Raw genomic sequence first — 23851 nt, forward strand, 5'->3', positions numbered from 1 at the left:
ATCTACCTCTAAATCGAACAAGTCTACTTGATATATCGGTATGGTGATGTACCGTAGGCGAACTCGTGCAATTAACCAACAAGCAGTGGCGGAGCCAGTAAAATTTCCTTAAGGAATACTACCTATAAACAAACTATATATAATCTCCAGAAAATCTTCTAGGACTATAACCTAGAGGCTCCTGAGCTGCCAGAGGATCCGCCCTTGCCCCCAGAAAGGCTATTGTTGTACCTTCGTGTCATCGCCAAAATGTCTCGTTGATGTTTTTCACCCATCGATCTTTCTTCATTATATAGATGGTTGTTTGTTCAAGATGTCGCATCTTTCTTATTTATTTTTAACTGATAAGGTATTGACATGTATGTATTCAGTCATCCATAAAATGTATATGAGAAAAAGTTTTAGTGGTTTTATTCATAGACCATACTTTTCAAAATGACCATGCCCATCTGGGAAATGTCAGGTACATGTGGAAAATTCTATTTTTGAAAATAAATAAAAAATCTTGGAGGTAACATTTGGTATTCAAATTAAGAGAGAGAATAGTGCACCAACGTGCACTTATACCAACAAAAATGGATAGTTGGATAACAATAAGTATATTTTTTTATTATTTAAAAAAGATAGCCTCAACAAAGAAATAAGAGAACACCAAAAACAGACCAGAATAATATAGTAGATTTGGGTAAAGTGTTTTCCACACTTTTCTCATTGATGTATTTCAATCTTATATACATGATTGCTGATCAGTTTAGTTCCTGGAGATCAGCCATTACAATGAATTTGCTGATCAGTTTGGATCCTGGAGATTTGCAGTTACACCTTAACGTCCTAAGATTAAGCAATGTACAATCAAGACAATCAGATATCAAGCAATGTACAATCAATACAGAAAGAGAAATCAAGGTAAATTAGCTTCATTGCTTATCAAATAGAACATTGTATCTACTCGATCCGATACAGTTTTAGTTTTTCAAGAAACAGTTCTGTCCATAATGACAGTGACTAGGGAAGGTGGACGAGACTGATGATTAGATGATGACTACGAGTCGTCTATGACGAAACGAGTTTGATTACAAATAAAACACAGACAGAGCCCTGAAGTTCGGATCCTGTAGGATTAGGTCTTTGTTTCTTTTGGTCCTCATGAAAACCAGAACCTCATCTCCAGCGTCAAGAAATAACCGACACGTGTAGCGTCTTGGTTCTTGAAGGGCTTTACAGCCACATACCTATAGCAACATGCACGCTGTCACCTGCGTAAAACGTGGCTTCATATTTCAAACCAGAAACCTGTTAGCCCCGTGTAGGCGTGTAACTGTTGTCTGCTCTGTCTTTGTTGATTCTGCAGCATCAGCATCTTCGTTTCTTAGGTTAGAGAAAGATCTCTTTCTGGTTAATTAGAGAGTGTTAAGTCTTTCTGTTTTGGGTTAATCAAAGGAGTAGAATGAGCAGTTGGACGAAGCTGGATGAGGATCTTGGACCGGAGCGCGGGGACGATGATTTTTTAACAGATGATGAAGAGAACCAAGCACACAGAAACAACTATGAGCCTTCCGAAGCCGAAACTGAATCTGAAGTAGGCAGACCTGAGGGCATTGCCATTAGTGCACCTAACAATAATGCATGGCCTCAGAGCTACTGGTAACTCTTTCCATCAACCATGCCCTTGGTTATGTTTATAACTTTGTTGTTGATTCGGAGAGCGATATTAGTAGGGAAGATTCTGGTTTATGACATTTATATGCATGAATTTCTAGCTATATATTGGATTACATGCTCTTGTAAGAGGAGGGAAAACAGAATCATTAGGGATTTTGGGAAGCAAAGTTGTGACCGAAAGTGCATCAATGGAAAATGCTTTAGTCCTTGTTTTTTTCTTACTGTCATCAATGACATCTTTAACTGCTTCATTTTAAGCATATATTTTTGTAGAGGCAATTTTGTTGCAGAGGCTTGTGCCAATCTAGGCCACACTAAGACCCTGAAGTTATTTGGTTCTACTCCCTTCCTAATTAATTAATGAGCCTCCTTAGCTTTCAATTTCCTAGGTTTCTCTGTGTTTGAATTCTTTTTCCTCCTGTTGAAGAAAGTTGTGAGAGCAAAAGCATGATAGAATCATACAAGAATAATGTATAGAAAGTTGTCTCTTAATCTTTTTGCTTGATTGAATATGTGCAGGCAGTCCATCGATATGTACACCAATGTCATGACTCCTCCTTCCCTTCCTTCCCTTACTTTTATGCGATCAAGAGGGCCCAGTTTCAGCTCCTTGTCTTCGTTTGTTAAGGGGCAACAAGCACCTGATGATAATTCTTCACAGCTCAGTAGCAAATTACTTGCTTCCGAAGCAAGTTTAGAAAAAGAAGGGCTTGCAGCATCATCTCCCCCAACTCTCTCCGCAAAAAATTCAGTCTGTGAATTGCCACCGCCAAAGGAACATAGTTGTTCATTTTCACAAGCTGTACTCAATGGTAGCCTTTCTTTTCTTCCTTTGTTTTTGTTCCCTTTCAATCATTATGTAGCTTAACATTATCTTGCAAGATATCTGACATGTTATGTTGTAGCTTACTCTCTGCCCTACTCATGCACTCAGATAAAAACATTGAAACAGCATAACCACTTGCATGTTTCATTCAAATAAGCTCATACTCATACTGCTGTTATCATTTATATGCAGGAATCAATGTCTTGTGTGGGATGGGACTTATTACAACACCATATGCAATAAAAGAAGGAGGGTGGTTGAGCCTCATTTTACTTGCATTGTTTGGTGTGATATGTTGCTATACTGGAATTTTATTAATGCGATGTTTAGAAAGTTGTCCCGGACTCCGAACCTATCCAGATATTGGCCAGGCTGCTTTTGGCTCTACTGGCCGTTTAATTCTATCTGTAAGTCTGATGTACATTTATACAAATTCTTGGTTCACATCACAAAGTGGATGGCACTCTTGTTCCTCCATTTTGAAGCAACACTAACACTTGGTTTTGGGCGATGCAGATAATTTTGTATCTAGAACTATATGTAAGTGCAAAAGACTCTCACTTTCTTCCATGCCTTTTGATTTGTTACTCATTTCTTTCATTGTATTTGCATTATAAATTAAGCTGGATAACTCTGTTTGTAGGGTGCTTGTGTGGAGTTTTTGACGATGATGGGCGATAACTTAGCGGCAATATTCCCAAACACCCACATAGCATTTGCAGGAATCCATCTTCAAAGTCATGAAATTTTTGCCATCACAGCGACTCTTGTAGTTCTTCCCACTGTATGGCTTCAAAATCTTAGTTTGCTCTCTTACCTCTCAGGTTTCATATCTTGATCACTTATCTTGTCATAATTTTATTATTCTTCAATTTCATATGTTGGACATCTAATTAAATCTAAAAAACTCTACTACTTTAACCGATGTTTTCAGTTGGAGGAGTAGGTGCATCGATTCTGGTGGCCTTTTTATTGCTGTGGGTTGGGGCTGTGAACCAAGTTGGCTTTCATCACAGTGGATCCGCCTTAAACCTTTCCGGTTTGTCTGTCACAATTGGTATATATGGTTTCGGCTACGCTGGTCATTCAGTGTTCCCAAATATCTACACATCTATGAGAAAACCATCTCAATTTCCAGCAGTTCTACTAACCTGGTAAGCATACTAAAATCATCTCAACACCAATTGAGAAATTGTATGAAATAGAAAATGTAATTGCAGAAAATGTTGGCAGAAAATGTAATTGCTTGCTGAAAGAGAAATATATAAAAAAAATGTTCTCAAAATCCTTGAGAAATTGTATGATCACTTTGGTAATGCATGTTTTCTGATGTATGCAGTGGTGCCTTTTGCTTCTTCATGTATACTGGGGTAGCAATATGTGGCTATCTAATGTTTGGAGACTCGGTGAGGTCTCAGTTCACTCTAAACATGCCCGAAGAATTTGTTGCTTCAAAAATTGCAGTCTGGACAACAGTATGATATGATTTAAGATACTTGGTTATTTTTTCTGAAAAGAGTTTCTTTAACTAAATCCAAATCCAACTGGGTAATGACGTTTTCAATTATAAATTCAGATTGTGAACCCGATGACAAAGTATGCCCTCACAATAACGCCCGTTGCTCTGAGTTTAGAAGAACTCTTTCCTGTAGCTTGGATGGGATCTCATTTGGCTTCAATCCTTACAAGAACAGTTCTAGTTCTATCAACTTTGGTCGTAGCGTTGAGCTTTCCATTCTTTGGTTAGAATTCTACACTACAACATTATGCTGTATTCGATTGCCAACCTAATGACATAACGTGCCTGATGGAATCCCTTATTAACACAAGGCAAAATAATCTGGTGCAGGTGCGGTGATGGCATTGATGGGATCCTTACTTGCAATGTTAGTGGTAAGTAATTATTAGTTTATTCATGTGTGTAATGTACACAGAAAGATAGCAGAAACTTTCATCAATGGAACTAAATCAAGTTCCTTTTTCTAATGTTCCTTCGCAGGCTATTATCTTCCCAGGGGTCTGTTATCTCATCCTACTTAAAGGTAGATTAACTAAGTCGCAGGTAAGAATCTATATTCGATCATTGCCTTTGAGATTTTGAGTTATAGGTCAGAAAGCTTGTAGCTTCTGTCATAATAATGCTTCTTCCTCAAAATGCTTCTTGTTTTAATGTTTCAGATTACAACTTGCGTTTTCGTTATAATGCTGGGGGTGTTGTGCTCTATTATTGGCACATATTCATCAATTACAAAAATAGCTGAACAAATGGACTAAAAGGGAACAGTATCTTAGTTATTTCTACTTGGAAATTGCTTTGGTTGAGTGCCATACCGTATAGCATCACAACTCAAATGAGAGATTTGCGTATACGAGCTCTCGCGGGTGCTTCTTCCTTTAATCAACACGTTACACATGTATTCTAGCCAAGTAGCCATTAGCCAATAGTGAAAGATCTTTTTCAGTTACAGGACAAGATACTGAAAGCAAATGTTATGAATGTGATGGAAGAGTTTTCTTCATTTATTATTATACAACAATTGGTTATTCTTCGGTCGAACTCCAATGTAAAGATCTCTCATTTATAAACAAAAGATTTACACAACTGCTAGACTAGATGGCCGTGGCCTCCTGGGCGAAGGAAATGCATGTATTTGGTCATTTCATATGCTTACTAAACTTTATGGCTCACGAGACGAACAGTAAATGGTGTTATTAAGGTTGAAGCAATTGGATCAAATCATGTAATAGCATTAACACAAAAATCTTGTCCTAAAAGAGTTAAGCATAACATGTGCAACCGCTGGACCGTTAGGGTTAGAGCACTCACGATAACGTTGGCTGCCTCACCACCAGCATTGGATGTGACATAACCACATGAGCCCCTAACAATACGTCCAAAGAAAATAGACCACTCTTCAAATTGAAGTTTGCTTGACCACACCATTAATAGTCCACAGGGTGTATTTAACTTTAAATGATCATCCATATATATCATGGTGGCATGGTAGCATGTTCTGCTAGCACAAATTTGATCACCATTTTAGTTTAGACTTGCAAATATAGCATTAACTCTACATGCATGAAGCGGTTTGTTAATGTCTGTTGTAGTGACTTTAAATTTACATCAAACAACTGACAATCATTATGAAAATATTAGAAAGCACTCTAAAATCTAAACGAGTATCGTTATTAGTCATACAATATCTTTGGTTAGATATGTAAATGCTTCTTTGATTTGTAATGACAAATTTGAAACAATGTATAGTAAAAATTTTAAGAGATGAGCTGCCAAGTGAAAGCCTAAGCTCTAACCCTCCAATGTTAGAATTGATTGGATTGGAACTTGCTTTGTCGAGTGGAGGTCAGAGATTACTATCAATTGTACTGAAATTTTTAATTTTTCAATGTGGGGCTATGGGTTGCACTATGTCTCAGGCCAGAAGTCCAAGCCAGAGATTCTATCCGCTGCAAAACGTCAAGCTCTGCTCTCTAGAAGACAGGTATTAAGTCTGAGTTAATGGAGTGTTCTCATAATAGTATATATTTTCAAGATAATCGAAGTTTCTATTAATACTTTCTGCATTTCACCTCATAACTAGTGGAACGATATCCAACTTATACGTTTGGACGTTTTAGTGTTTTACCAATTTTAAGTAAGAAGATTCGATATTTTCATAAATATGAATTACTTGTATACGGTACCTAGGGTCCTACGAGTGCTAATACAAGAAACCTTTGCAGTCCAAGATTGAGTCCCTGAAGATATCCCATATCTGAATTTGTCCGAAGTGCCCTTATTTTGCAGGACAAGAAAAAGATAGGCTATCCTTGCATGGGGCCTTGGGGGGGGTATATTGCAATTTAATAGCTGTCCAATTCACAGCCTCAGAGTCACCGACCCCCTTCCCAATCAGAAGAGTCATCACCAGTAATGTCATGTCATGTGCAATTGTAACCTTCCCTTTAAACAAAGCTCTCTTCTGAGCTACAGCCAACACCACCACCATACCTCGAGCACGAGGGGGCCATCATTATCATAATTTGAATTGAATTTTCAAATCTTCACAAAGTAAATGCAAAAGATGAAGAAGATGCCGCAAACCCAAAACCTAGCATATTTTACACGGTAGATAGGAAATGTATAAGAGACTCTTGAGTCAACATCCAGCATGAACCTTGTGAGCCTTTTTGATCAAACAAGCCTTTCAGGTCATCTCATTGAATCCTTAAATGCGTAATACACTTTAAATCCTTAAATGTGTAAAACACTTTAAATTAATGAACCGATTACCAATTATTAGGGAGTTTTAATACTCAGAAATACTATGTAACACTTTGCTGTCATTCTGTGATTTCTGTCGAGTGACCTTAGCGGTAAAGTTGTGATTCTTACTAGACTACATTTTCGACTGTGTCGTTTGACTCCACCTTATAATGGATCTCACCGTCTTCGATATTTTTTGAGCAGGAAACCTGAGAAATTCAAGATTCCTCTGCAGAGACTGAGTCTTGTATATCAGAGAGCATTGAAAACATTCAGACTCTTCACGCTGTGTCTCTTAAATAATAGACACTCCACATTGTGCTCATTAATTCTCATATCTCATCTTCTTCTTCTTCTTCCACATTGTGCTCAGTCTCATCGTTCCATTTTCAAAGCCACTATATTAAACAAGCCATGAAAGCTTGCATTTTCTGCAACTCCAAACCAAACCCATGTCTAAAGTTCCAGTCTCTCCTCCTACTTCTCACTCTCACTTCCACTCTCTGTTCCTCTCAGAGCCCCTCACTTATTTTGCCCCTCAGAACCCAGGAAATTCCATCTGGGTCCTTCCCAAAGTCCCCAAACAAGCTCCCATTTCACCACAATGTGACCCTCACCGTCTCCGTCACGGTGGGCACGCCTCCCCAGAACGTCTCCATGGTCATCGACACCGGAAGCGAGCTCTCCTGGCTTAACTGCAACAGAACCCGAAACTTCACGTTCGACCCGACCCGGTCCAGTTCCTACAAGCCCATCCCGTGCTCCTCGCCCACCTGCACGACCCGGACCCAGGACCTATCCATACCCGCCTCCTGCGACTCCAACAAGCTCTGCCACGCCACGCTTACCTACGCCGACTTCTCGTCGTCGGAGGGATGCCTCGCCGCCGACGAGTTCTCCATCGGTAGCTCCGGAATTTCGGGTCTGGTTTTCGGGTGCATGGACTCGATCTTCGACCCGAACTCCGACGAAGACTCCAAGAACACCGGGTTAATGGGCATGAACCGCGGCTCGCTCTCCTTCGTTTCTCAAATGGCCTTTCCCAAATTCTCGTACTGCATCTCGGGCTCCGATTTCTCGGGAGTCTTGCTTCTCGGGGACTCCAATTTCTCGTTGGTCGCGCCGTTGAACTACACCCCGTTGATCCAAATCTCAACGCCGTTGCCGTACTTCGACCGCGTCGCCTACACCGTCCAGCTCGAAGGCATTAAGGTCTTGAACAAGCTCCTCCCGATTCCGAAATCCGACTTCGAACCGGACCATACCGGGGCGGGTCAGACCATGGTCGACTCGGGCACCCAGTTCACTTTCCTTCTCGGGCCGGTTTACACAGCACTCCGAACCGAGTTCTTGAACCAAACCGCCCACATTCTTCGGGTTTATGAGGATCCGAACTTCGTCTTCCAAGGAGCTATGGATTTGTGTTACCGGGTCGGGTTGAACCAATCCAAACTGCCACAGTTACCTTCCGTGACGCTAATGTTTCGGGGCGCCGAGATGAAAGTGTCGGGTAATCAGTTACTGTATCGGGTACGGGGTGAGGTCAGAGGGAGTGATTCGCTGTACTGCTTCACATTTGGAAACTCCGACCTTTTGGGTGTTGAGGCGTTTGTTATTGGTCACCATCACCAGCAGAACGTGTGGATGGAATTTGACCTCCATAACTCTCGGATCGGATTGGCTGAGGTGCAGTGTGATTTGGCGGGTCAGAAATTTGGGTTCAATGTATAGTTCCTCCCGGACCCGGTCCAGTGTGGTTATCGTGATTGTGTGTAGGTAAGGACCTTGGTAGTTACAGTGGTCCTCGACTGTATCATCGTCGTCATTATGTGGGCCTATCATCTAGGGTTGGTTTGATGTGTGGACGGTTTTGATTGCTGCATGGAAGATTACATTGGTGTTTAAGTAGATAGCTAGACTACTAAGAGTAGATTAGATGAAGTAGAAGGAGAATAAGAGTTGCAAAAATTTATTTTGCCAATTTATGTGTAGTGAGAGTTGAGTTTCGTGAAGTATGTATACTAAAGAATTATTTAAATAAACAGTTAAGTGAATTAACGGTTTATTTACATAATTCTTCTGTATGCTTAGGTGTGTGAATCTGTGATTATAGTTATAAAGTAATAATTTGTAGATGAAGATTTTTCTTTATCAGAATGGAGATTTTCTATCATTACCCAAATATGTCAAAACGAAAAAAATACGTCATGAAGTTTTTGACTATGGTTGAATCGGTAGACGAGCAGAGACAATGGCCTTCTCTTGCTCTCATTTGTATCTGCGAATATGCATTATATTTACTTTTGACCAAATATATTTGTCAATCAACGTTATTAATATTCTTTACAATGATGCTTATGAATCAAGGTCTAGCATCTCGTTTCCAAACAACTTTAATGGCATACACTCACTCTTGCATTATTTTTGATCTTAGAGTATAACTTAATCCACGATAAATGGATAAGACATTGACATTAGGAAGAATGACGAAATATGAGTTGCACGCGATAGTAGGGGCATTCAGCAAGCACATCGCTCGGTAGTATCATACTAACCTTAATACCAAAGATTTGAAGTGCATTATCTGAATTGTGGTTGTGGTTGTTTATGACTTTGTTCTGTCAACTTATTTTGTCAAATCTTTTGGTATTGCTTAGAGAAGTTGAGATACTATTTTGAGGAACAATCAATTTGAGCAGAAATTTTGGTTGGCATTCAATAGGAAATGACTAGTGAGCAACCAACACGATCAATGGCTGGCATGGTAAAAGTGCTTCATTATTAGAAAAGGTACTTGACCGGTTTCAACTTGCTATGTTTTTCCGACCACCGATGGTCCATCACCACCTAAATATGTAAGGTCTTGCAGCCACTGTCATTTTCAATGATGATCGTATCTTAAGGTGAAGAACAATACCAACCTCTAACAACATTATAACAGAAGCTAGTACAGTAGTAAGGAAGGACGAGTTGAATCCAATGTCATTTTCTATTTACCTTCTGATAAAAGATGTTAAACAACAATAGGTATTGAGTTTAACTCAAAAGACCTTGATACGATTAGGAATAAGTCACTCACTCAAAAGATATCTCTATCAAGAAGTAATTTACTAGTGAGTATAACAACTTATTTCTGGTGACTTGGGTCAAACACCCAAAAAAAAAAATTAGAGGAAAATAGTATGTGTCTAAACCTCAACCAAATTATCAAACAAAGGGTTGGTCATTTTAAGTAAAAAAGTCCAGCTGGCTAAAACCAAAGTGGCAAGAGGTCAGATGAAGCTATAGACTAATAATTCTGTTTGAATCGAAACTTTTTTCAATCACTAAAACCTTCACGTCACAAAATTTAGAATCTTTAATCACGTGATCAGTTATTGTGAGATGAACGTTGTATACGTCTGTTAAATTAAAAAATCTCTCACCTTATCTAATCTCTGCTATCAATAGTTGTATGGCATCCTTTTCAATTATCTCTAGTTTCATTGAAAAAATAAATTATCAAACTGGATATTGATTGATCTGCTACGTAGGGTTGTTGTTTTTAAAATAATATTGGCAAATAAGACAATGTCGATTTCCATTAACATCGAAGCTGTTAAAATTGAACAAATGACAGCTAACAAGATATGGTGTAACACCTGCCTTCATTTTCCTTGATTTACAAGTATAAACGGTAGGAGGTTGAAGGCTACTAGGCAATCATGGACTAAAGGAAAATAGTACATGTCAAAACCTTAACTAAATCATAAAACAAGATCCGCTCATTTTAAGTAAAAGAGTCGGTAGGCTACAACCAAAGTGGCAAGAGGCCGGATGAAGCTGTAGACAAGCCATTCTGCTTGTATGAAAAATCTTTTCAATCACTTAAACTTTCAAATTATGAAATTTAGAAGATTTAATCACGTGATTAGTTATTGTGAAATGGACGTTGAATGCGTCTGTTGAATTAAAAATTTGTCACGATATCTAACACCTTTAATGTAGTTGTACAACATCCTTTTCAATCTTTAGTTTCATGGGAAAGAAAAAAAATTCCCAAATTGGATGTTGATTGATCTGCTATATAGAGTTGTTAATTGCATTTCAAATGACGTTGGTAAATCAAACATTGTCGATTTTTTTTTTTAAAAGGAGTTTAGAACCAAGCCAAGCTTAGAGGTTCAGCCCCACGCCTGACTTATTATATTAATAATATTAGTGTGCACATAGGGGGACATAAAACCTTGACCTCGAGCACCAGTACATAAATCCTCGTAGAGAACATCCTGGAAAATCACAGGAGCCTCCTCTAACCAAATATCATCCAGTTAATTAAGACTAGCAAAGTGAGCCAATCTATGGGCTACACTATTTGCTTCACGGGAAATATGCCTAATCTGAATAGAATGAAAAGTTGTCAAATATGACTTACAATCATCGATAATACGCCCTATAACAGATAGATCATCCCCACTTTGTTGTAGAGCAGCCACCACAAGTGACTGTGAGCAATCACTCTCAAGACCGAAATTGTCCCTATCTTGGTGAATAGCCAAAAGAGCTCCAGCTTTTTAGAAAGGGTAGAATTAGATCAATTTCCATTAACATCAAAGCTGTTATACTATAGAGTACAAATGACAGCTAAAAAGATGGTGTAACACCTTCATTTTCCTTATTTAGCAAGTATAAACGGTAGGAGGTTGATGCTTCATATTTCTTCATTTCTTATTCATCTAATTCTCACTTCATTTGACATAAATGCTCATGCAAACTGCAAAAAGCTGTTGATGTTTCAAATTTCTGCAAGTGGCAGTTCAGGAATTTCAAGTCATACCTTTACAGTAATTAATTAATCTAATTTGGCTTGATCAGCACTCTAAAGTAAAGCCTGACCAGCAGCTCTCGTCTGGTTTGAAACATGTATTTGGTTGCTGAAGGCATTGGTTTACCCATATCAATCACCTAATTAACACATGCATACTAAGCCTATAAAATGCTTCATCAATCTGCTCTTTGCTCATCCAACGCAACTCCAATTCAGCAGTCTATCTAGCTAATTGAGGTCAGAGAAAGAAAAAATGGGTTCTAGTCTTCCTGCATCACCAGCATTGTCAATGGCTATGATCTTCTTTGCGATTTGCACGTTCTTTTGTGTACTACCGGAGCTAGCAGTGGCAAAGCATGCACGGGTTACCAGGCACTACAAGTTTAATGTATGTGTTCCATTTCATTTACGATATGGTGAAATATAATCAAGGGCCGGTTAACGTTTTTAGCTTATTGTTTTGCGCAGATCAAGTCTCAAAGTGTGACGAGACTTTGTAAAACGAAGAGCATTATAACCGTGAATGGGCAGTTTCCGGGGCCTAGAATCATAGCAAGGGAAGGTGACAGGCTAGTGATCAAGGTGGTCAATCATGTTCAAAACAATGTCACTCTCCACTGGTACGTGTTAACTTGATATGCATTGTTCGCTCATTCCTCAAAGTTTAAGTTTTTAGGGTATGGTTTATTGTCTTTGATTAAATGCTCAGTATCGGTTGATATTTTAATGACAGGCATGGAATTAGGCAATTAAGGAGTGGATGGGCAGATGGACCTTCATATATAACTCAGTGCCCAATTCAGACAGGGCAGAGTTATGTGTATAACTTCACCATCATTGGCCAGAGAGGCACATTGTGGTGGCATGCACACATCTCTTGGCTTAGGGCAACCCTATATGGACCTATTGTCATTCTCCCTAAAAAGCATGTGCCTTACCCATTCCCCCAACCCTTCAAAGAAGTCCCCATCATATTTGGTAAGTAGTTCAAGATCCCAATTTTAATTTGATCGAAAACCCAACTAACTAAGAGTGTAAGATTAGCAACTAATCGATAATGGAATTTGTTTCGAACTTACAGGAGAATGGTGGAAAGCAGACACAGAAACAGTGATCAACCAAGGTTTACAAACAGGGTCAGGACCAAATGTCTCTGATGCCTACACCATTAATGGTCTTCCAGGACCATTGTATAACTGCTCAGCCAAAGGTATTGATTTGTCATCACTTCAAAAATCGAAACGTGTAATATATATGGGATCATATTTTCTTGATCACATTATACCTCATCATATCACTTGTTTTAACATAGTTCAATTTGAAATTAGAGCAATTTGCAGATTGGAAAAATAAATTCATGTACAATTTTTCATTTCACAGATACATACAAGCTCAAGGTGAAGCCGGGGAAGACCTATCTGCTTCGTTTGATCAACGCTGCACTCAACAATGAGCTGTTCTTCAGCATTGCTAATCACACTTTCACTGTGGTTGAAGCGGATGCAGTGTATGTGAAACCTTTTAATACCAAAGTTGTTCTCATCACACCAGGACAGACCACCAATGTCATTTTGAGGACCAAATCCAAGTCCCCAAATGCCACATTTGTCATGGCAGCTAGGCCTTATGTCTCCGGCCCAGCTGCCTTTGACAACTCTACTACCACAGGTCTACTCGAATATGAAACTTCTGTCTCAAGCAAACACAACAAAAACAAGAACAAGAAGAAGCTGCCTCTTCTCACACCAGTGCTTCCAAAGCTCAATGACACATCGTTTTCAATGAACTACAACAAGAAAATCCGCAGCTTGGCCAATCCCAAATTCCCATCTGCAAATGTCCCGAAAACCGTGGACAAAAACTTCTTCTTCACAGTTGGTCTGGGACTAACTTCATGCTCAAAGAACCAAAACTGCCCAGGCCCAAACAACACCAGGGTCGCCGCGGCAATCAACAATGTGTCATTTGTGCAACCTAATACTGCCCTTCTCCAAGCCCACTTCTTCAACAAATCAAAGGGTGTGTACACCACAGATTTCCCAGCCAACCCATTAATCAAATTCAACTACACAGGTACTCCACCAAGCAACATTGCTTTGAGCAGTGGGACTAAGGTTGTGGTGCTGCCATTCAATACTAGAGTGGAGCTTGTTCTGCAAGACACTAGCATTATTGGGGCTGAGAGCCACCCACTTCACCTCCATGGATTCAATTTCTTTGTGGTGGGTTTCGGATTTGGAAATTTCGATCCTAAAAACGACCCTAAAAAGTACAACCTTGTTGATCCTGCTGAGAGGAACACAGTTGGTGTGCCCTCTGGTGGGTGGGTTGCCCTACGCTTCCTCGCCGATAATCCAGGTAATTAATTACTTATATGCCAAGTAACTAATGTTCTATACGGCATATTATGTTGTTAGATGTTAGTCCAGATTTTCTCGAACATTATATATTAGCTTAATTATACATGCAATCTGATTTTGTTTCTTTCTTTCTCTTTGGTGATGCAATAGGCGTTTGGTTTATGCACTGCCACCTAGAAGTGCACACCAGCTGGGGATTGAAGATGGCGTGGGTTGTCACTGACGGAAAGCGGCGCAACCAAAAGCTGCCTCCCCCTCCATCAGATCTTCCCAAATGTTAAGATCAGAATTTGCTCATAGGTTTTGTTTGGTTTTGTTACAATTTCATATTGTTTTGTCTTGTTGCTCCTTAAAAAAGAGTTTGTGACTAGAAAGGTTTCCAAGGCTTTTTAGGCCAAGATAGTTTTCCTATCCTGTGAAAGAACTGGATGGGAGTTTTGACTTGTAATGCCAGTGATTCTTGTACTGAATGCAATATATAGAATATCTGTTTCCTTCTAAGTACAAGTTGTCTCTATTACAATACTTTACAACTCCAACTTAATGACATTTATGCTCACATTCATAATATCTCTCTCATTTTTTTTCTCTCAAAGTCTTAAGATAAGAAGGAAAAAATGATTATATCAAAATAATTTTTTTTGTTTTTTATTTTATAAGTTTACTATACACTCATTGAAATTCATGATTTTTACAATCTACGTCTAAAACTGTAAGAATCATTTTTCTTATACTCTATTAAGAGAAAAAACAAACTATATGAATTTCAGAAGTACTTCTCAAACCTTTTTTGAACCATTTGCAAGCGTAATGATTCTCTAACAACCGGTAGGATTTGCTTAGTTTTGTATGACGACAACAACAACAATCGAAGAACAAGCTGCATAAGGCAATTAAGTCCACTCTTGATAATAGAATCAATCAATTTTCCCCCTATGAAAGACTGTCAACTTCCTTGTTATTTGTGTTCCTCTACTGTTGAAAGTCATTAGTATTTAGTACCTCTTATGTAAAGATTAAGGATATCGTGAGTGTTTGAAGTGCCCTATATTTTTCTTTGTTTTGGTACATAACTTTTTAATATCAAAACATAAATCGCACACATTCCCTAAGGAATTGCACTACACACAAAAAATCAAACACTACATGTTTTGGTGAAAACTAATCTATCAAAAAGAACATATTAAAACAAAAACAATCATATATAATCTATCGACAATCATATTCGACGAGAATACATCGCACTCTCTATGCTGTGACATTCCTTGGATGAGACTCCATCAGTCATTTTCCATTGCTTGTGTAGCTGCCATTAGGCCAGCAATCAACCTCTTTCTGTTCCTCGGGTTAGTTCGTTGGTGTGTCCCTTTTAGAGTTTGTTTCTTCCATGATGAACGTACATTTTACCCAAGGAAGAACAAAAACAATAACCTACTAAAAGGTCCTACTTGTAGTAACAGAACTTCTCAAGGGTAATCCCGTAAATTAAAACCTCAACGGCCACAGTCTAGATTAACAAACTTCGTCACCAACCTCCAGAACTCTCTCCGCATTTTTTTTCCAGCCAAAAAAAAAAAACGACACCCCCCACCACCGGGAGACGCCGTCGTTTTGGCGCCGGTGCCTCCGCCTCCGACGAAATTTCCCTCCTTTCTCACAAAAATGGCGCGAAGCGTCGGGTTCTCTCTGCCGGTGACCGTCGTCGTTGTCGCCATCGGCTACATCTACTTCTCCACCGTCTTCATTTTCGTAGACCGGTGGTTCGGTCTGTGGTCGTCGCCGGGGTTAATGAACGCCGCCATTTTCACCGCCGTGGCCGCCATGTGCGTCTACAACTACTCCATCTCCGTGTTCCGGGATCCGGGTCGGGTCCCCTCCACGTACATGCCCGATGTCGAGGATTCCGAAAACCCTATCCACGAGATCAAGCGCAAGGTATCGAAATTCACATTCTTGAAATCTATATAATTTGAGTTCATTTCTTTTTTCTGTTGATTTTATGTGGTTGAATTTGCTTAAGATTTGCTGATGGAAATTTTTTGTGTATGAAATGCTGATCAAATAAAGCTATGGTATGTTTTGCTGAATCGTATTTGGCTCGAGAAAAAATCAGTGGTGTTTGGTTTTGGATTGAATTGTTAGATATTGTAAATTGTGGTGACAATGAGTCAGGAGTTGTTTATACTTTAGCTGAGCTGATTCGGAGTGAGGGGAATCAGCAGAACAACATTTTCGAGTGTGTGTTAGTAGCGGATTTGCTTGAAAGTTATACACTTGAGGTCTTGGTAACAAATCATGCTTACACAGAAAAGAATCATAACCATTAATATGGATTTAAAAGGAAGAAAATAATTTTGATAGGCGGTGAATTGAGCATTTGTTCTTCAAACCGTATAAATCTTTGAACTATTTTAAGTTATGGAAAGGCTGCCAAATATGCCAAGGAATATGTAGTCGATGAGGAAGTAGATAAGTGGGATGCTAAGCTCTGGGGGACATGTGATTCCTAGTTCCAAAGCTTGTCGTCTCCCGAGTCTTTAAATAGCATAGTCTTGTGTCAGCTTTTATGTTCCATGGATAGATGATATACATGATTATGATTATTTTGTCGTGATCTTTGATCTCCCACATGAAACGTTAAATTGTGTTGGAATCAAAACTGGTCGAATAGGGTTTGCTCACCCTTCTTCTCTCTCTATCACTTCCTCATGGATATGCATGTTCAGTTGTTCTGACAACAGTGCAATGATGTTGTGTTAAATTAGTGGGGCCAATGCACGTGTGTATCAGTATGCTTCAAAGCTGATATGCGCAGGCTAGATCATAACATTTGAGTGTGTGTAGATCAAAGATCACGACAATAATCTTAATCATGTATCTCATCTTTCCATCAAAAATAGAAGCTGACACAAGACAATGCTATTTAAAGACCCAGAAACGACAAGTTCTGGAACTAGGAATCACATGTCGTGCAGAGCTTAGCAAAGGTTTGATCCCACTTATCTACTTGCTCATCCACTACATATTCCTTGGCATATATGGCAGCTTTTCCATAACATACAAAGGTTCAAAGATTTGTACTGTTTGACACACAAATGCTTACTTCGCTCTCAAGATTTTAATGGTTATGATTCTTTTCTATGTAAGCATGATTTGTTACCAAGACCTAAAGTGTATAACTTTCAAGCGAATCCACTACTAACCAACCTGAAATGTGAAACTGTGTTGGAATCAAAACCAGTCGAATAGGGTTTTCTCTTCCTTCTTCTCTGTATCACTTCCTCTTGGATTTGCATGTTCAGTAGTTCTGAGTTCTGACAACAGTGCAATGCCATTGTGTTAATGAGTGGGGTTGCAGTGAAGTGAACATTTGTTCCTCAAACAGTAAAACTTTTTGTACTTTTGCAAGTTATGGCAAAGCTGGCAAATATGCCAAGAAATGTGTAGTTGATGAGTAAGTAAATAAGTGGGATCAAACCTCTGCTTTAATGTTTGCTAAGCTATGGGGGACATTTGATTCCTAGTTCCAGCACTCGTCATTTCCAGGTCTTTAAATTGCATTGTCTTGTGTCAGCTTCTATATTCGATGAAAGGATGAGATACATGATTAAGATTATTGTCATGATCTTTGATCTCCCACATGAATGTGAAACTGCTATGTTGGACTCAAAACCAGTCGAATAGGGTTTGCTCACCCTTCTCTCTATCACTTCCTCTTGGATATGCATGTTCAGTTGTTCTGACAACAGTGCAATGACGTTGTGTTAAATCAGTGGGGCCAATGCACGTGTGTGTCAGTATGTTTCAATGCTGATATGCGCAGGCTAGATCATGTAGATGCACAAAACTAAACTGAAAAGTTATATATGGAAAACTAACCAATTCTGTCCTTATAAATTCACTTTTACTTTTCAGCTTTGATATTCGGTTATTCAGACTTGGCTGCATCTGTTCAGTCAGTTTTCTGCAGAAAATACCAACTTTTTATAGTACATATCTTTCGGTATGCTCCAAGTATGATATTCTCAAGGTATGATCTTCATAGAGAGGCACAGAAATCAATGGCAAATATACATCTGGAAACTAACCAACTTTATGTGTTGTGTCCATTGTTGGGATGGATTACAGTCATTACACTAACCATAAAGATCACAACAACATAAAGAACACACTAAAATTGGATTTATTGGGCTACTACGTCTACTTAGAAGCTCTGAGGTATTTTTACTTTGTAAAAAGAGAAGATACAAGTTATAAGAGTCTGGCTCAGGAAGTTAGCCATCAACTGGAGGTAAGGGTGACCTCCTTCTATAGGAGCCAAGGACCCCTTACATTTTGTACAATAGCCATGCTGGCTGGTAAATGAGCTTGGCACAACAATACATGATAGATGGGCTAGGGGTAACACACTTAATACAAAAATATGGGTGAGAGGGCTGATCATACACTGTAGCAATGTTCAACTACTGACATTTAACCTCTCTGATTTTATCATTAGTTCATCTAGTCATTCTAATTTGCATAAAGTGCCAACTTCTTTTAGGTAGCATTAATGAACTTCGAGATGTTTGATGCTGTCCACCATTTGGGTGTGGATACACAGAAACTTAAAATTTTATTCTTCTGGATAGTATGCAGTTATCAAGCTAGACTGCGCTTTTGTTGCCACATGTACTTCTGCTTGACTGTTCTTTCATGATTACCAAGCTATCGCTCAATATGGTGCCTCATTATTTTTATTAACAATTTGGTATTCTTGTGTCAGTTTTATTATTATTATTATTTTTAATTATGTTCTGTAGGTACACGTGGAAATAAATAGATTATATTTTTAAATCAAATTGCCTTCTTTCAATTGATAAGAGGTTTCACCTGAAGTGGCTGTCCAGCATGTTTGTTAATATTCACCAAAATAAAAAATAAAAAATAAAGAGAGAGTGATACAGTTTGGAACTATTCTTAGGAACATGTAATCTTGTGATGGGATAGGTTGTAGCAAATTGTGAATCTTTTCCTGTAGTAATCTTTCAATGGGATCGATTGTAGCAAAGTGTGAGTCTTTTCTAGTAGATGATTGTTGGGTGGAATGACTTTGCAGGGAGGGGATTTGAGATATTGCCAAAAGTGTTCTCACTATAAGCCAGCTCGTGCACATCATTGTCGTGTATGCAAGAGATGCGTTTTACGAATGGTAGGCTTATCTGTGTAGTTAATTTTCTTGGATGTCCTGGATAATCTATTAAAGTACAAGTACTGCCTCTTGGTTGCCAGGACCATCATTGCATATGGATTAATAATTGCGTCGGCCATGCAAACTATAAGGTCTTCTTTGTGTTCGTTGTGTATGCTGTTATAGCATGCCTATATTCCCTGGTAAATTACTTATTTTCCTTGACTTGGTCATTTTACTCTTTTTTCTTACCATGCGGTAATTCAAAAAAAAAAATTTGGTGTGTGTGTGTGGGGTGGTGTTTGGTCAACATTAAACACATCTACTGCCAGATAATTTCTTTTCCTATATTAAAAGTGGAAACTATGCGTTTTGAGCTTATATTAATGAGATGCGGCTAACTTTTTAGTGAAAACATGATAAATTTAAGATGATTTTTGTATTTTATTGTCATTATTTTCAATATTGGTTCTGGGCTTACAATTTTTCAGGTGTTGCTATTGGGTAGTCTGGCTAATGATTTTGAAAAGGATGAGGAGCAAAGTGCAGACTCTTTTACAACTGTATATGTAAGGTTACCCTTCGGCATTATGTTTTAGCCATGCATTCACTACCATTTGCTTATGTTTATTCTTTTTATATTTGTTTTCAGATCATTTCTGGGCTATTGCTATTTCCCTTGTGTGTAGCACTGAGTGTTCTATTAGGTTGGCATATCTACCTCATTTTGCAAAACAAGACCACAATTGAGGTTATTAGGAATTACTAAATTGTCTATCATTCTATTATGATCAATTGAAAATTTATTCCAAGATTAATTGTAATTTATCTTGGAATAAATTTTTTAATGGTTCAGCTGTTTGGTTGCAACCTGATTTAGAAATCTGCACCACTAATTCATTGGCACTTATATCTATTTTTCTAACAGTACCATGAAGGGGTAAGAGCTATGTGGCTTGCAGAGAAAGGAGGACAAATCTATTCACATCCATATGATCTTGGTACCTATCAAAATTTGTCAATGGTATTTCCCTTACTCTTTCCTTTTGCTCATCAAAGTATCTGTGCTCTGTTGTTAAATGGGTGAAGGGACTGCTTCTTTTGATTAGTGTTTACTTTACTTGATATAAGTTCTTATTTTTGTAATTTCTGCACTGTCGCCCCCCACCACCACCCCCTCCCCCTCCTCCTCCTCCGCCCTTACACCCCAACAAAAAAAAACCACCACCACACACACACAAACAAACTTGCTGTGCACCTAAAATGCACGAAAGCTCCAGCAAATGTCTTTGCACATTCTTAAAGGCATTAGCTTTCAGTACATTCTATTCATTCTGTATTTATATATTTCTTGTGTCTCTTTGGGGTGGAATGTTATCTCTTATGAATCAGGGATTTATCTTTTGTGTTGGGCATCCATTACATTCTAGTCATGTCTAAACTGCTGTAGGTACTGGGTCCAAATATCTTTAGTTGGTTACTCCCCACATCAGGACATATTGGATCAGGACTTCGCTTTCGTACAGCCTACGATTACCCTTCCAGTGGTTCAACGTCAAAATGAAATTTTCTTGGTCCATCATCTTGGAGTGCATTGGTAGGAAAAGGCTTGCCTAGTGTGATGGATTATATAGGGTTTGATGTCGTGCGGTGATGTCTGGCAGTCCTTTTCAAATGTCCTCCTTGGAGTCGCTCCAAAACAAGAAAAGGGCTTTTCTTTGTCTCCTACTAATGCAAATCACGGTCTTGGGGATCCTGAAACTGTTTCCTTTCAAGTAGCACGATTTTATGGAAGCAATGGAGTATAGGGTCCTTGACTCCTTGTCCATAGCCAAACCTAGTCAGTCTTTGAGAAACTAGACAAAAGATATTTCTCCTTTTGTTCGGGTAGTTACTCCAAAATTATAGTTTACACTTTACAAAATGGTCTCAGCTGATAGGTTTGTACAGAGAGGGTATCAGCATTCCAGCTTAACATTATGTAGAGGAGACGGGGCTGCCTGTGTAACTTAGAAGAGTTGTAATCCTTTGTAACATGAAACAATAATGGAAACGATGGTTCACTTATTGGTTTTCAGAATCGTTGTGTTCAATTGATGCTATAAAGTTTGAGGATCAAATCCAAATTGTCATCTCTCAGTTATATATTTTGGTTTTAAGTTCGCAAGAGATTTTGATACACACTTTCCAACATTTTCTACAAGTTGTACCATTGACAGGTCAGGTACAAGTATGAAACTGGACAACCAAAATCACTTTTGCGCAACTTTTAAAGCATAGTTGTTAGAGAGTAATTTTGTGGTCTTTCCATCCACCCTCATTGTGTGGGTGGGGGATGAACGCGAGATTTTAATAGCGTGCTTAATACGACTAAATTGAGGTAAACAAATCGAGAGAATCACACTCATAAACTAGAAATTCACTCACCCACAAATCTAAAATGCTCTGCATAATTATTTAGTTAGAAGACTCGGCATCACTGGAATGATACATTACTTCAGTAAATTACTCATATTTTTATTTTTCGGCTGAGGAGAAGCATACGTGTCGTTTTAGTGGGTTGAGGACATGGCTCTCGATCCCACTCAGCATTTTCTTTGGCTATTTTGGCATATAGCCATACCCACCCGACGTCGAGGGAAACAGCAAAACGCGCCACACTGCACCCATAACGTTCTCTTCGCGTGTCTCATACGCGCCACTCTGAGAGCTGTTGCAAAATCTTAAAAGAGAGCCCGGAGCCGAACATCCATGTTTCTACTTTCTGCCCTCTCTTTCTATATATAGCAATCCTTGGAGCACTATTCATCCTCTGTGAGTTGAGTTGAGTTCTTGTCTCTCAAGTTCATGGAGATGGATGCGGATTCTAAACAAAGCCCAACTGAGATTGACAGGTTCTACTATCTGGGTTTCTCTCTTTTGCTTCTTTTAATGCCTTTTGACTCATTTCAACGATCAATCTTTGAATTTTAGTACCAGCTTAATTTGATCCCAATGCGTTAAATTTTGTTTATTTATTCTGTTTCAGCAGCAGGTAACTTAATTTGGAGCTTATTGTTCTCATATGGACTGAACTTAATGTGAAATGCTGTTTTGCCCCAAATACAAGTAATCAGTTTTTTTGGGTTGGATCTCCAACCCAAAATTGGTCACTGATTTCAGTACAGTATTGGTCATTGACTCAAGTAGAAACTATTTCTGGTCTCAGTTGGTCACTGATTTAGAAAACAAAATCAAATATTTTCAATTTGAGTGGTCTCATAAAAAGACTCTGTCAATTTTACTGTACTCTTTTTCTGGGTCAAGTGTCAATTTACTTCACTGCTTGGTGGGTTAGGGGATAAGTTTTTGGATGACCATGAAGTTTAAAGGTTCATGATTTTGTTTCAAGCGCTGAATGAAAGAGATATGAATTGGGTTTGTTTCTGTTGCAGTCTATGACTTGGCCTTGAGTTTTTTTGCTTTTATGCCTTCATGTTCTTGATCTTGATGGTTTCCTTATGCAATAAGTTTTGCTCCTTTCATCAGTTTCTTAAGCTTAATACTTGTCTTTCATAATCCACTTCATTTTGGCTACATTAGGTTGGTTGAAATTAAGCATGTTGACCTTGGCCCTCTTTTTATTTTTGTTTTAACGCTAGTGAACCTGAACTAGTTGGTAATTCTTGTTTGCCTACATGATTGGTAATTGCAGCTTTTTCTCATCCTTGTTCTCCATGGGACTTCTATATGCAGCTTCCCTGTCATTGAAGTTGGAAGGACAATCAAGAAAAGAAAATTGCAGGCCGAGCAATTGGGCTTGCCTGTACCCAAGCACAAATGCTGGGACCTGAACTTTCCGTCTGATGAACATGTCTCCATGTTTGATGAAAATCCTGACCAAGTACAGAACATGCAGACACACGTAGTCAAGAGAGAAATAGAGGGAGCATTCCTCAATGACGGGTCTGGTCCCGGATCGGGAAAAGGTAGCAATAGTTTTGCAGGAGATTATTGTGATTCTGCAATGTCGGTTTATAGTGAAGCTGAACTAAACGCAGCATATGCAAAGAGCATATATGATAGGCCTTCCACTTCATCTGTCAATTGCGATGTCAATATTTTTAAAGATACCGACAGCAGTTTGGACACTCTGTCAGCTATGGAAGCAAATTATAGCGAAGCAGAATTAGAACTCATGAATGTAGAAGTGCATCAACCTATTCAGAACCATGAAGAGCAGCTCCAAGAATTTGGAGGCGAGGCAAATTACATCTGCTCAGAATATGGAGACCACTTCATTGAGGAATGTACAGATAAGGAAGTTGAAGATATTATCTACTCCAATTCTCTGAACCCGCATACATATGTACTTTCATCTGGAAGGTGGAGTGTAAATCAAGGTAATGGAGGTTTTGTATTGAAAGTTGCTGTCTGATTATTTGGTAAAGTTGGTCTATCTTACTGAGTGGGTTTTGTATTGAAAGCTACTGTCTGACTATTTGTGTAAAGTTGATCCATCTTACTGAGTAAAGTTTTCATTGTCGGCTAATTTGCAGAGGCTCAATCAGGCAGCAGCAGGAAGCCAACCATCGATCAAGAATTTGAGCAGTACTTTTCATCGCTTATGCTGTGAAAGTGCTTATTGCTGGGATGTGAGCAGAAAATGTGTACAGTTTTTAATCTCTGTTGTAACTTGTACTTGAATAATGTAACAAATCAATATGTACTAATCGGAAATGAGTTTTTCAAGCGAAAAATGGGGATACTTCACATAGCTCCT

The 23851-nt window shown here is 38.8% G+C and overlaps 5 protein-coding genes across 8 annotated transcripts; all 5 read left to right on the top strand.

Annotated features, from left to right (window-relative positions):
* The first annotated feature begins 13 nt into the window (after window positions 1-13).
* Window positions 14-5090, top strand: LOC112191646 (amino acid transporter AVT1D). 2 transcript variants are annotated; one of them, XM_040516095.1, is made up of 12 exons: window positions 889-906; window positions 1003-1644; window positions 2182-2474; window positions 2681-2895; window positions 3005-3028; window positions 3132-3312; window positions 3423-3642; window positions 3828-3963; window positions 4065-4230; window positions 4338-4381; window positions 4488-4550; window positions 4667-5090. In XM_040516095.1, the coding sequence occupies exons 2-12, from the start codon at window positions 1448-1450 to the stop codon at window positions 4760-4762; spliced, it is 1635 nt and encodes a 544-aa protein (XP_040372029.1). In that variant the 5' UTR covers window positions 889-906; window positions 1003-1447; the 3' UTR covers window positions 4763-5090. The 2 variants fall into 2 exon arrangements, with proteins under 2 accessions (XP_040372030.1, XP_040372029.1); XM_040516096.1 differs by lacking the exon at window positions 3005-3028 and having other exon boundaries at window positions 14-1644.
* A 1844-nt stretch (window positions 5091-6934) lies between these two features.
* On the top strand, window positions 6935-8906 carry LOC112191647 (aspartic proteinase PCS1). The gene has a single exon (XM_024331030.2). It carries the CDS (start codon window positions 7167-7169, stop codon window positions 8481-8483), a length of 1317 nt encoding a protein of 438 aa, XP_024186798.1. The 5' UTR covers window positions 6935-7166; the 3' UTR covers window positions 8484-8906.
* A 2834-nt stretch (window positions 8907-11740) lies between these two features.
* Window positions 11741-14423, top strand: LOC112193136 (laccase-17). The gene is made up of 6 exons (XM_024333173.2): window positions 11741-11947; window positions 12028-12179; window positions 12293-12537; window positions 12641-12769; window positions 12940-13917; window positions 14070-14423. Exons 1-6 carry the CDS (start codon window positions 11813-11815, stop codon window positions 14198-14200), a joined length of 1770 nt encoding a protein of 589 aa, XP_024188941.1. The 5' UTR covers window positions 11741-11812; the 3' UTR covers window positions 14201-14423.
* Window positions 14424-15437: 1014 nt separating this feature from the next.
* LOC112195362 (probable protein S-acyltransferase 16) lies at window positions 15438-21209 on the top strand. 2 transcript variants are annotated; one of them, XM_024335776.2, is made up of 7 exons: window positions 15440-15854; window positions 19018-19110; window positions 19191-19292; window positions 19581-19658; window positions 19742-19840; window positions 20018-20113; window positions 20540-21209. In XM_024335776.2, exons 1-7 carry the CDS (start codon window positions 15582-15584, stop codon window positions 20651-20653), a joined length of 855 nt encoding a protein of 284 aa, XP_024191544.1. In that variant the 5' UTR covers window positions 15440-15581; the 3' UTR covers window positions 20654-21209. The 2 variants fall into 2 exon arrangements, with proteins under 2 accessions (XP_040373181.1, XP_024191544.1); XM_040517247.1 differs by lacking the exon at window positions 19742-19840 and having other exon boundaries at window positions 15438-15854.
* Window positions 21210-21740: 531 nt separating this feature from the next.
* Window positions 21741-23821, top strand: LOC112193496 (protein FAR-RED-ELONGATED HYPOCOTYL 1-LIKE). Of its 2 annotated transcripts, none has more exons than XM_024333668.2 (3): window positions 21741-21983; window positions 22825-23471; window positions 23628-23821. In XM_024333668.2, the coding sequence occupies exons 1-3, from the start codon at window positions 21937-21939 to the stop codon at window positions 23702-23704; spliced, it is 771 nt and encodes a 256-aa protein (XP_024189436.1). In that variant the 5' UTR covers window positions 21741-21936; the 3' UTR covers window positions 23705-23821. The 2 variants fall into 2 exon arrangements, with proteins under 2 accessions (XP_024189436.1, XP_024189437.1); XM_024333669.2 differs by lacking the exon at window positions 21741-21983 and adding an exon at window positions 21990-22197.
* The last annotated feature ends 30 nt before the right edge of the window (window positions 23822-23851 follow it).

The sequence above is a fragment of the Rosa chinensis genome, chromosome 3, assembly GCF_002994745.2.
Source record: "Rosa chinensis cultivar Old Blush chromosome 3, RchiOBHm-V2, whole genome shotgun sequence".
Lineage (NCBI taxonomy): Eukaryota > Viridiplantae > Streptophyta > Magnoliopsida > Rosales > Rosaceae > Rosa > Rosa chinensis.